At 49.0% G+C, this 13468-nt stretch overlaps 1 protein-coding gene across 1 annotated transcript; it reads right to left on the reverse strand.

The window, feature by feature from the left end:
* Positions 1–2059: 2059 nt before the first annotated feature.
* Positions 2060–13186, reverse strand: LOC119378429 (kelch-like protein 10). Its single transcript, XM_037647582.1, has 7 exons — positions 13051–13186; positions 11689–11805; positions 9543–9653; positions 5418–5609; positions 4615–4737; positions 3453–3596; positions 2060–2070 (listed from the first exon to the last, which is right to left on the reverse strand). The coding sequence occupies exons 1-7, from the start codon at positions 13184–13186 to the stop codon at positions 2060–2062; spliced, it is 834 nt and encodes a 277-aa protein (XP_037503510.1).
* Between the last annotated feature and the right edge of the window lie 282 nt (positions 13187–13468).

Below are 13468 nucleotides of genomic sequence, written 5' to 3' on the forward strand. Positions count from 1 at the left end.
ATCACGTGCAGTATACTGTACAGTCGAATATTCATTTTGTCATGCCATTCACGGTGCAGATGACTATTACGCAAAAGAAACTTGGAAACGGCATATCGATATAAAGAACGTTCTATATCACAGAATTCTCTTAGATATCCCCTTTCTAAGCGTTCCTTTACATAACAGAGGCACCTTGAAGCACATTTATGCAGGTCACACTACAGGTCACGCGATCGGTAACCGTGAGAGGGGCAGTGTAAAAAAGGGGCATTTAGGCACTTATCAAAAACTACGTGGTAGAAATGTTAACTGTAATACAGCGTACACATAGCAGCAATTATAAACACTTGATAATGGTTCTGATAATATTAACTGCTTTGCCGACTTAATGCACTTCTGCTTTAGAGGTGCACGATACACTACACATGCGCCGCTTCCAAGATTCGTTCATTGATTTCTGACGCATTAGGCTTTACAGGAGGTACTGTATATTTGCACCTATAACTTCCAAGATTTTGCTTTGCTCTCCCCGAGATACATGGTCTCTAGCTAGACTGCAATCTTTTGCTAGCATTAGCTGAGTATCGATATACAGCTAAGTGGCGCATAGCTGTTTGCGTTAGTGTTCCGCTGCCTTCAGCTAATGTCAGAGACAGAGAATAAAGTTCTTTTTTTGCTAATGTAGCTACTCTCAAACTGCTCTGTCCCGTGCTGTGCAGCGTACCATAGCGTTAGCCGACAAACCTAACAGCAGCATATGACATTATACTGAAATTTTGTCGTTAAACAATGCAGCTGTCTTCCATTAGGGCGCATGTTTCTTCATGCACACAATGTGTAGGCAATGAGACGTTTGTTCCTCTTAGCTTGCTTGCATCATCCGCACAGCGAATTATCTCAACATTTTTTGGAAAAGCTCGTTCTTCTGAGCGGAAGTCTTATTAGCAGAGTGGCCATTTTTCCCCAGTGCAATAAACGAGGAATTGAATATAACTGAGGTTTGTGCCAACCAAGATTTTTAATTTAAAGCTTCATATATTTCTCACAATGTGATACTGAAGTGGGGCTCGAGATCGTGCGAAGAAACTCGGATGTTACTGTGGCCTGGGCTGACTGAGTACAAGTGCAATGCAAGAATATCTTTGACGAAATGTCACATTAGCGAAGGCGACATCAAATACGGTGCCTCATTTGCTTATCAGACGGTGAATCGTGACCGAGACTAAATGTGCACGAAAAAGGCAGCTTACTGCATTCCCCACCATCAGATGCAATTCAAATGGCACTCAATAACTGCGGACTGTCCAAATCGGCTTTGCGCTCTAGCAACCTCGGCATCACCATAAATTTTATTACAAATAGCCTGGTGCAGTTGGATCGATGCTTTAGCATACCTTTTTGAAGGGCAGATAGAAAGCACGTAAAAACAAGCGTCTATACATTCAAAAGTACCAGCAATACATACAATATGACAGGTTACCATAAAGAGAAGCGTCGTGATGCTATACCATACTACAGGGCTAGAATTGGCGTTCAAAGGCCATTGATTGACCGCTCATTTTCATTACTACCTACTTCCCTTTCACGTTCATGTCGTTATCGAGGTTATCATTTCTATTGATTTTGTACACGGGATGAACGAATTCAACACTCGCCACTCTGGCGCATTCAGGGGTCGTTCATATCAGAATCTTGTTATGCTACGCAGAGCATTCCGGCCGGAATACCAGCGCCCTCAACCGAGTTTCTGCGATGCCCGTGGCACGAGAATTCCGTCGTATTGTCCTCGTGTGGCGCATCTTCCCGTGGCACTTCGCAGGCGCGCCGCAAGCCTGTTTCCTCTCGAGGGTTGACACTCGGTGAAATAAATTAAAATAAAATTCCGTGATTCGCCGCTTTGCGTAGCCGTAGTTGTATGTACTAGGTAGCATCCGAGTATTTCATCCTACGCGAGTCCTTTGCTGTGCACTTGAAGCAAGAAATTTAGAAAAATTTATCTTCAAAGTCTTTTAGCCAGAATGTCTGTCAGATGCTTGATAAGGCACCTGTCCACTCCGTGTTGCATGCGTAGACAGGCCTATAGAGTGCCTGCAAAAGAACGTGAGAATTGTTATAGTAAAAGTAACCCAGGAAGAGGGAACATACCCGTTAAAATAACAGAGAGCTGAGCTAGTTGGTACGTATTCATTCTAAAAAGAGACAGGGCGTACAAACACGGACACAAGAAAGAGGTCAGGACACCACAAACGCCGTTTGTGGTGTCCTGACCTCTTTCTTGTGTCCGTGTTTGCATGCCCTGTCTCTTTTTAGAATAAATACCCGTTAATTTCGACGAAATATTAGACAGTCATTGCGTGTAGCACGAGACATAAATAGCATGTACGAGATCTCAGTTACGCCAACAATTGGTGATAAAGTGAAAACAATGTTAATACCTCCAAGTAGAAAGAAAAAGAATTCTTTTTGCTGCGGTCAACATTAGCGTGAAGTGCTGCTGTGCTCTCCCGATTCCTCAATACTAGTTTTAACATGATTTTCAGAAGAAACCGCAGTTGTTTCAGTTTTACAGCCATATATATATATATATATATATATATATATATATATATATATATATATATATATATATATTGAATAAAAGTGCCGTTCCAACGTGTATGCCATTGAACGCCACGAGCCTCGAAATTTTTTTTAAATGTTACTGGCGAGTGGCATAGCGTCCTAAACAATTTATTATTCTAGCTATACTGGCTTTTCCGCAACTAAATTCGGTTTAGAGCCAACACGCAATCATGAAACAAGTTGTCACTTGGGCAGACATTTTTGATGAACCTCTGCCACGTTCTTTTTTTTTTAACGTAGAGTATGGCACACGGTTTGACCGCATGCCATATTCTACAACAGCCCTCAACCCTAAATGAGTCGACCGAGAAGCAATAAATACAGAGTGTGAAAGTGAGTGTGAAAGGCTGCCGTAATCATCATCATCAACCTGACTGCGCCCACTGCAGAGCAAAGGCATCTCCCCTATTACACCAATCAACCCCGTCCTGTGCTTGCTGCGGCCACGCTATAACCGCAGACTGCTTAATCTCATCTGCCCACCTAACTTCTGTCTACCCCTCGCGCGTTTGCCTTCTCTTAAAATGCAGTCTCTTACTCTTAATGACCAGCGGTTATCTTGCCTACGCGCTACATGCCCTGCCCATGCCCATTTCTTCCTTTCGCTTTCGACTAAGATGTCCTGAACAACAGTTTGTTCCCTGATCTACTCGGCTCTCTTCTTGGCCCTTGAAGGTTACACCTATCATTTTCCTTCCCATTTCTCGCTGCGTCGTTCTCAGTCTAAGCTGAACCCCCTGTGCAAGTCTCGAGGTTTCTGCTCAGTAAGTAAGGCTGCCACATAACAACAGAATGGCATGTGACGGTATTTGTGTCGGGACAGCCTTGTGACACCGCCAGAAGCTTACCTCTCACAGATAGCTTCTTGGCAATAGGTGCACCTGTCACGACGCAAGCGGCCAAGGCGCTCACAGGCTTGGTCAGCTCCGGTGCGGCCCTCCAAGTATTGTCCTGAGGCGAGTAGCGCTCCACGCTGGCTACGAATGTCTTGCCTGCAATGTAAGTTGAAAGGAAAGCACATCAGCGATACAAGCAGCTGTTAGTGTAGCATGAACTGTTATCTCGCGCTAAATAAATAGGTACAATTTTGTACGATCGCCTTTAGCCGAATAGATTACACACTTATGTCAATGGATATATTTTACGCGCCAGTAGATAGAGCTGTCCTTTGGCCGTCGGCGTATTAACGCTCTCTCCCTTTTTTAGCGGCTTTTTTTTCGAACTTTCCTATGTCTCTGCTGTGAGAGACATATCCTCGGGCATCTGACATGATTTTGGTTCAGGTTAACGTATTACACCTATGTTATCTACATCGTCAGGTTATTAAAATTCCTTATATATATATTAACTGGCAAGCCCTACATTGAATTTCACCACACTTCGGCGGGGCTGCAGTTATAGGTTGATGGCTTTTCTATAATAACTTTTTTGCAACTTAATGGGCGTGCTGTGATATGAGAACACCTGCAATGCTCTGCCAAGTGGGATGCACAACATGAACCTTGGTACGAAGAGCACACATATATGCACATCAAAAAAATAAAACTTGTTGAATGTAGAGTACCTGATAAAAAAGGCACACCGCAGCACCTTTTTGTGTGCCTTTTTTGTGTGCCTTTGTGTGCCAAAAAGGTGCGCAACACCTTTTTGTGTGCCGCACAGAAATTTCTGACGTGAGCAATCAGGAGAGCTCTCTCAGGCGTTAAATACTGATTTATTTTTCTTGTTTTTACATGGGAGTCGTACTAAAAGCAGCAATGAATGCGATGACAGAGAAACGTTTGTTCTGGCCCCTATTGGCTTTGAGTTGCGCAGCCCATTCCTTCAGTTCCTTCGTATTGCCGGGAGCCCATATAGAGCAACCCTAATACATCTACATCTTCATCGCAGGAACCTTCTTGCCGAGAATTAGTTCTCCACCCATATCTATAGATCAAAAGTAAGATTTGTAGGGAAGGCACTTCAAGTTTGAGCTTATCCGCAGAAAGTTTTAAGTGCTTGCTTACGCACCATCGTAGCCGCCGATGACGTACAGCTCGTCGTCGAGCTGTGCCAGCGCAAAAGTGCTCCGGGCTCTCCTCATGTGAGCCACGCTCTGCCATTTGAATGGAGGCTCTGCCAGGCTGCGCACCACTGCACAAATTACGAGAACAAAAGAGCATGCCAGTTCTAGGCGTCATGATGTCGTCGTTACTATTATCGCTTTATCAGTTTAAGTGAGACTAGACGATCGAATATGGCTATACGAAAAAAAAAGACTATCAGCGCACATTCTCACAAAACATTTCAGTTTCAAATTGTCTTTAAGCTGGATCCCCCACCGATTCACAATAGTCATATTCTGTCACGTTCTTTAACGCAGTTAACAGAATTCCTTTTACCATGGCAACAGCTATTTCTGCCAACTTTCAGCAACATCAAGAAAACAAGCGGGTAGAATCTTGCTTTGGATTGTGCGGGGATATACCTAGTGGGGAGAACCAAGAGTCTGTTGCTTCTTTAAAGGTGTTGCTGACCAAGTGCATAAATATATGGATCCTTTATGTTGCTATGACAGCAGCTGCAAGATTCTAATGCCAGAGCAAAGGCCAGTGGCATGATGGTGAATTCTGCGACATTGAGCGGAGGTGTTGATACATCACACTGAATGGTGAATTGCAGAACATTGACAAGGAGCATACTCCCAGGTGTTCCGTCAATGTTCCGCCATCCACCATTCAGTATTATGTACCAACATGGGCAGCCTTCATCCCCAGTCACTGACTGCCCTTTACGGTTATGAAGATAGCTTCTTTAGGCGTGGGTATTGCCACCTGAAGTTAGACGCCGGCGGCCGTCAAAGCCACCCAAAACGTAGACGTAGGCACCCATCTTGATCATTCGGTGGCTATTGCGGGCGAAGGGCAGCGAATGAACGAACGACCAGCTGTCCGTCTCGGGCGTGTATTCCTCAGCGCTGTCCAGGCAGCGCCTGCCGTTGAAGCCGCCACACACGTACACTCGGCCTGCATGTACACGCATCAGATGGCTTGGGGCAAGGTAGATACCGTTTGAACAAGAATTCCTTTAAAGATCCTTTAAAGTTTTTGGGAGAACTTACGTGCCAAAACAACAATGTGATAAGGAATTGTGCAAGCTTGGTAAACTCCGGATCCACCTAGGGTTCTTTGGCCTGCTCCTGAATCTTAGTACACAGGCGATTTGGTGTTTCGCTATTAACTAAATGCGGCCGCCTTGGCCATGAAGTGAACCCTTACTGTGGTGATTACCAACGCAACGCATAGCAGCGAAACTACCACGGCCGTGTAAAAATGAACCTTGTATATCACCAAGAACTCGCCCATTATGCCAATCCCTGCGCTCGACTTCACATATCATCGAAGCCAGAAAGCCTCGGGTACTCTAGAGCTGCTTTTTTTTTTTAAGTCAGCTGACCTCAGGCGCTTATGAGAGCCTGTACGTATGATATTGCACTGGAGCAACCTGTTCTTTTGCCTTGTCATTATCGATTCTCCTTCCTCGTCCCTATGCATGCTAGCTAAAGAGACGTTCGTATGATTTATTTCCCTGCACCACTTTCTATCTACCTCTCTCTCTCTTTCCCTCAGTCTCTCTAAGACAAGAGAAATATTTACAAATGCGCATATCAGCGGATGAGACTTAAGTGGCCGGTAAGTCTTAACCGTATTTAGATATGTGCAGTACTACGCTGTACAGACAACCCCTATCAACATTCTATTCTCACCTGTCATCCAATATTGCCATTACCATGATCAGACTCACAGATAATAGGTAACAAAGCAGTGCGTTTTTCATCCACTTCTGCTGCTGCAAGGATAACTCAACATGCTTCGCGTCATTTCAATGTCGATTCTACACTTTCTTAGCATGAAAAAGACATTAAAGGTGGTATCCATGAGATAGGCTCTTTTGAAAGAAGACTAACAGGATATTACGGAGTGGTTACTGCTTAACGAAACGAAAGAGAGCATATGTTGATATTTTAATAAGCATTGCAGCTCGCGAGCACACAAATGAAAGGTTGGGAAAAGCAGAGAGCACAGTGCTTCTGAACATTGCGTCTGTCCCGGTGCGCTTCAAGATGTGTAAAAATATGAACCTAACTCGTTATCCCGTCTCGCCATCCTATAGCATATGTATTCAGTGTGTGTGCTGTTCAATATGTCTTTGTCTTGCAGGTTCCGTTAGACATCGTTCATTTGCTGTGAAGCGGCGTTGCTAGTGGCTGTCTGGTGGCTGTCTGGTGGCATGACTATGCATGCCAGATGGAACCCATCAGGCACCCTGCCTTTCACCCTGCTCGTAATGTGGACTTGTATTTGTACATTTTAAACAAACTACTCTTGACAACGAACCAGCAGAATCTTTCGCGTTAAGTAATCCTGGCAGAATTAACCTTGCCTCAATATTCGTATGAACGATAGCTCACGGATCGCGACGATAGACGCGCTGCAGATCCCAGTTGTGCACAATCGTGCCCGTCAGATAGTGCACATTTCAGTGAAAACGGAAGTTATATCCTACTTTAAAATATTATTGGACAACAAGAAACGTCGTGCTTGAATTCCTAGGAACATGCCTCGGCGGAAATTTCGGTCGGCGACGAATCATATTCTTGCTATCTATTTCAATCGGCAGCTATATAGGAGAGCGTGCGCACGTTTCCTGCGATTAGCATTATTTAAATACTTGAAACACTTGTACACGAAAGCAAGTGTCGACTCGCTATTCGCACCTATTTTTACGCGCGTAGATACACACACAGACCACAGACATACGTGAGCACGTGCATTTAACGATGACTGGGACATGTTGAAATCACCTCATCACAGTCGTTGGAAAGCAAAACCTGTTAACTGGTGCGCACATATTCATATTCCCCGACGCATCAACCCCCCCCCCTTCCTCCCAAAAAGGAAAAAAAAAGCTCTCTGTGGTGAAACTATATGGAAATATTACGTATAACTATCTTATTTGCTTTTTCCACACCTCTTTAATGAGTGTGGCGCGGTCACTTGCGTGTTTAAATTAGCGTGGTGCTATTCAAAAAGGCGATTCAACCAAATACCGAACACCGTAGTGCTAGAATACCAACGCTTTTCGAACTTTTCGAACTACAGCCTCTCTAAGGCGCACGCTCAGACACCGATCTCTTGGTCACGCATTCTTTTGATCAGCAAAAGAATAGCTCTTTACAGCAGTCCACGAGCTGGTTACAAAGGCTGTTCGTTCTTATTTTTTTCTGGTCAAGTCGGCATGCACAGCTGTACAACTCAATTGGTATAGAAAAAAATAAAACCGACACTGTCTCGCTCGTCTGACCCAACAATAAATACAATGTAACACAGTTTCATCACTAATGGCTCCAAAAAATAACTTAGGCAGCAAGGATTGAGGTCTCTTCTCTACGTATATGCTGCAGTATACTCCGACACATAGCACGATGCACAGTTTTATGTTTATGACGTCTTTACTCAGCATGCACATCAACTCTTACTGCATATCTCATCTCACCTTTTTCGACACCTTGCGGGATTAATGAGAATTGATTTGCAATATACACCTTCTATGTGCTTCGAGTTGATCAAATCGCCCTCGCGCAAGAAGCTGTCAGAATTCTGGTTAGCTGATGTAGAGAGACCACCCCGTGAAGGCAATGGTTGTGGCTTCGATCCCCAGACCAGGACGAACTTTTTGTGAATTTAGCTTTGTCAGAAATGCGTTTGTACTGTGAACGAGTGGTCGGCAATTTTTCCATTCGTAACCTTTACGCTACCTTGTGGGATTTAATACAACCGATTTGCAATCTGTTACTTCATGAAGGCCACAAGTGGGTGATGAACACACAAGTGCGAGCGAGGCGTATAACTGAAAGATTGCAAGTGCGTACGAAAGTGCTACAGACAACTTCATCTTTGAATTGGGACTAATTGAAGATAAAACTGCTATTATAACAGCGGAGAGCCAACAATACCAGTCATTTACGCAACATATAGCAACAGCGGTCGTCTTTTGCCAATGATAAGGATGTGTTCCAGTACTCGCTGTAGACAGCAAAATAGACAGCTATGCATATAGCGGCCATCTTAAGTCTCATTCCAGTTCTCACGGAACCGCCGAATAGACAGCTTCACGGAGACAGCATCGGAGACAAATACGATGCAGGCTACTTTTCTGCCCAGATGGGTTGGCAGCTCAGCTGAACGCTTGCATCTGCTCACGAGTACGCCTACAAGCATTCCTACGCGCATAATGTAAGCTACGTTCCCTTTTTTTCATGCATTAGGACACGAAAGACGCTAAAGAAACAGCTATTCTGTTTTGTTTTCACCCGTCACGGTGGTCTAGTGGTTAAGGCGCTCGACTGCTGACTCGCAGGTCGCGGGATCGAATCCCGGCCGCGGCGGCCGCATTTTCGATGCAGGCGAAAATGCTTGAGGCCCGTGTACTTAGATTTAGGCGCACGTTAAGTAACCCCAGGTGGTCGAAATTTCCGGAGCCCTCCACTACGGCGTCCCTCATAATCATATCGTGGCTTTGGGACGTTAATCCAAACAATTATAACTGTTTTCTTTGCCTTAGCTTCCTCTTCTCGATGTTTCATGGCGATACGGCTTTATTACTCGGACGAATCAGGCTCGATGCGGTATTCTAAGTTGTCAGATTGAACTGTCTACTATGCTGGCCAGAATTGGAACACACCCTATGTTAACGCTAAGCAGCTGTAACCGTCTCTAGTCAACATTTTCGATCGTTGAGCAAACATTAGCAAGCTGTAGCCTGTGCTCCTAGTTTGCTAGTAAGTACGCTATACGACAGGACACCGTTTGTTCACCGCGCTTACACGAGTCACGGAAGGTACGCTGTAATATTTTCTCATATATAAAATGGTATCCTTCGCATTAAAGCACGCTCACTTTTCAAGGCGCAGGCAGCAGCGTCGCTGCGCTTCCTGTTCATGCGACGCACCACAACCCACTGGCCGGAACGTGGACAGTAGCGCTCAACGCTCGGCGTTCGGTCGATACCTGCAGAAGACAATGCAAAGACCCTGTGTAGCCGCATTCGGCGCGGCATCGAGCAATGTTGTGCCAGCTGGAGAAGACTGTTGTGCAAAGTTTCATAAAACTTTGTTATTGATACAGTAATTAAAACTGGCTGTGTCGGTAAATTTTATATAGCGATATGGCACCATGAATCCTTACACTTACTTGCTCTTTTAATATTTGTCTATACCTGTGTCACGTGATGCGGGTAGGAGCGGTAGAAAAGTCATGAACAACAGCAACGAAATATGAAGAAAGCTGTTCTGACACCGGAATATAAACATCAGGAAGCAAGAGAAGAGGAGCGATGCGCTGAAACCCTCGTGGCGCCAGCATATCGGGAAAAAAAAGTACACCATCTCCCACTCAAGGGAACCATGGGGGGATGCGAAGCAGCATTGGGGGCGCACACCAAAGTTTCCGTTACGTTCACTCGGCGTTTTCGTTAGTGTGTGTTATCATTACGTTGTGTTTGTTGTTGCTTTCCGTTAGCGCCGAGTGAACGAGTGGCGCCGACGTTGACGTTACAACTCATCTGAACGGGAGCGAAGCGAGAATGACGGAAGCCGACTGAGAGAAAGAGATTCTTTATTTGGGAAAATTAGGTGAATAGTGGGGGTAAGTGATGCAGTAACTGTCTCTCAGGCGAGGACACCACAACCGCGACACGTGGGGGAAAGGGGAGAAAAGTATAGGAGAAGTTAGAGTTAGAGTGGAGGAGGAGGCCTGGGGGAGTTAAACACAGCACTGGGGGGAGAGGGGGAAAAAGAAAAAAAAGGAACACGCGATAAACACATGACTGGGAAAAAAAAGAAAAAAAAACACGGAAGTTCCGTTTGTTGGGGGCTTGGACGGCGTGGTTCAGAGAATACGGTCGGCCAGTTGCGCGGCTTCGATGTAGTTGAGGACCGCGCGCAGGGCAGGGCGCACGCGATGGGCTGATCCTACCGGGTGCAGGATGACATCTACCGTGGCAGACGGAAGACCCAGCTGCTTGAAGGCACGAGTGAGCGCTTCGCGGTGGGTGGAGAGGGCGGAGCAGGAAAGGAAGAGATGCGCCACTGTTTCCCTCTCTCCGCAGTCACTGCAGAGGGGCGAGGGCGCACCGTGGAGGCGGTGCCGGCGCTCAGCAGGCCAGACGGAACCTGTCCGCAGTGCGAGGAGGAGGGACCGCTCTTTCCTGGTCAGCACGGATTCCGATAGAATGCGTGGTGGAGAGCCGGCGGCCATGCGCTCGTCGGGGTGGTTTCGCACGAGCTCTCGCCAAAGGTTTCGGCGCGCTGAGTCCACGGAGTCCGCGCACGTTGTCAGTGGAACAGCTGGGTCGTGTGCTGTCTTTGCCAGGTCATCGGCAGCCTCGTTCCCTGCGATGCCAACGTGCGACGGTATCCACTGGAGAGCCACGTCGCATCCGTGTTCGCGCAGACTGTGGAGTGTCCACGCCACACGTTGTGCGAGTGGGGGGGCGCGTTCCTCTTTGGCGAGCTGGCGGAGGGCAGACCTCGAGTCGGTGTAGATTGTCGCGCGTGTGACTTGCGGCGTTTCACGGATGAGGTCGGCAGCAAGGTGTATTCCTACCAGCTCAGCCGTGGTGGAGGAGGCGCGGTAGGCGAGCCGGCATTGGCGCTTCAATGCCAGCTGTGGTGCCGCGCAGGCAGCGGCCGCAGAGTGGTCCCGAAGCACGGAGGCATCAGTGAAAAACTGTGTCCTTCCATCAAGGTCCTGGTCCATTCTGGCTGCGGCTTCCTGCGCGATAGCACAGGCCGGTGTGTTGCGCTTCGAGCGCACGCCTGGGAGCTCGAAGCCGATGGGGAGCGGCACTCTTTGGTGAGGGGGGGGCCACGGGGGAATCTCGGGTGCGGAGTCCACGACGACAGAGTCAAACGTGTCGAATAGTGTTCCGACACGCGAGTTGGGCAGTGCCCGCAACTGGGACAGGATGGCGGCCCCATCCGGTGCACGTTGGAGGCGCTCGAGGTGGTAGAGCGCGCGCAGTTCGCCTGTGAGTGACGCCGGCCAGGCGCCTGTCTCCGCGAGCGTGGCAGCCACTCTCGAACCGCGCGAAAGTCCGTGACACATGTGGAGAACTCGGCGATGGTCAGCGTCGATGGCACTCCACTGTATGGGGCGAAGGCTGCACAGAGGAAGCGCGTAATGCACTTTGGACATTGCCATGGCCTCGTAGATGTTCATCGCGAAGGAAGCCGGGCATCCGGCGCGAGAATCCGTCGGACCGCACCCTCGACACGGCGTGCTGCGCGTCTCACACGGCTCACCTCCAAGTTCCACTTTAGTCTATGGTCTATGGTGATACCAAGATAGCGGACGTGGGTTTTCCAGGGCAGCGGAACACCGTGGAGTGTGATCGGGCGGGCTGTACGCCGTTCACTGGCGCGCGGGTGGACGAGGAGTGCCTCTGTTTTGGCGGCCGAGATGTGCAGTCCTATGCTGTCCAGGAACCCGGCGACGGCCTCTAGGGCGTTCTGGAGGCACTTCCGCACCCTGGCGAGGCATCGGGTGGGGCCGCGCACATACAGGGCGATGTCGTCCGCGTAGGTGACCGCATGCACAGTGAAAGCAGTCTTGTTTGGGAAGGCACTCGGTGAGCGGTGCTAGAGCCAAGTTAAAAAGAAACGGGCTCAGCACGCTTCCTTGTGGCACTCCGGTGGTGACAGGGCGGCGCGTACTGTTCGCCTTCCCCACACGGACAGTCAGTGAGCGGTCCGCGAGGAAGGCTTCAATGTAGCGCAGGAGTTTGCCCTGCACACCAAGCGCACAGACCGCCTGGATGATCGTCGTGTGGGGGAGACAGTCAAAAGCTGACTGCACGTCGAGCAGAAGTAGCAGGGCTGTCTCCCGGTCGTGTAGCGCTTGTTCCAAGGTGCCAACAACCGCGGCAATCGCGTCAGCCGTGGCGCGAAGGGCGCGAAAGCCGCACTGTTGTGGAGGGAAGGTGCCGCTCGCAGTGGCTATCCATTGGAGGCGATGAAGCGCCATTGCCTTCATGGTTTTCCCCGGCACCGATGTCAGGGATATCGGCCGGTATGAGGCGAGGCTGCGCGGTGGCTTCCCGCGCTTCAAAACTGGCACGACCAACGCTGTACGCCAGGTATCCGGGAGGGAGCCGCTGTTGAAGACCTCGTTGAAGGCGACGAGCAAGAGTTGGCGCTGGTCGTCGTTGAGGTTCCGCAGCATGCTGTGTGTTATGCCGTCCGGCCCCGGCGCTGCTGCGGTGACGTCTGCGGTTGAGCACACGAGCGAGTTCGTGCTCAGTGAACTCGGCGTCGCACAGGCAAGCGAGTTGCTGCGAGACGGCCGCGTCTGTCGGCGCAGAGGGCGATAAGGTCGGACGGTGGCCTCCGAGAGTGCTGCCACTCACGCTTGGAGGCGCAGGGAGGGCTGGGGTAAAAGCGTCTGCTTAATATCTCTGAAAGTTCCAGCTCCGTGATGCCGCGAGCCACCGCAATCGCGAGCACAGGGTGGCGAGGGGCCCTTGGGTTGAGAAGTCCTCTCATGATGGGCCAGGCGCGATTACGGCGACGTGGATCGCTGAGAGACGAGCAGACGCCGGACCAGCTGTTGCGCCTGAGTCGCCGTGCCTGTCGTCTGCAGACCGCATCTATGCGATTGTGCACCGTCCAATGTTCGACACGGTCCGTGCGGGTCGCAATGCGCTGTGCACGTCGGCGAGCGGCGCGCAAATTCAGCAGCTTCACGTCAGGGCAGGGGGAGCCGGCAGGCACAACACAGCGCGTTGTGGCTGAACGCGCGCACTCCGCTATGTGAGTGAAAAAGTC

This window comes from Rhipicephalus sanguineus, unplaced genomic scaffold (genome assembly GCF_013339695.2).
Source record: "Rhipicephalus sanguineus isolate Rsan-2018 unplaced genomic scaffold, BIME_Rsan_1.4 Seq837, whole genome shotgun sequence".
Lineage (NCBI taxonomy): Eukaryota > Metazoa > Arthropoda > Arachnida > Ixodida > Ixodidae > Rhipicephalus > Rhipicephalus sanguineus.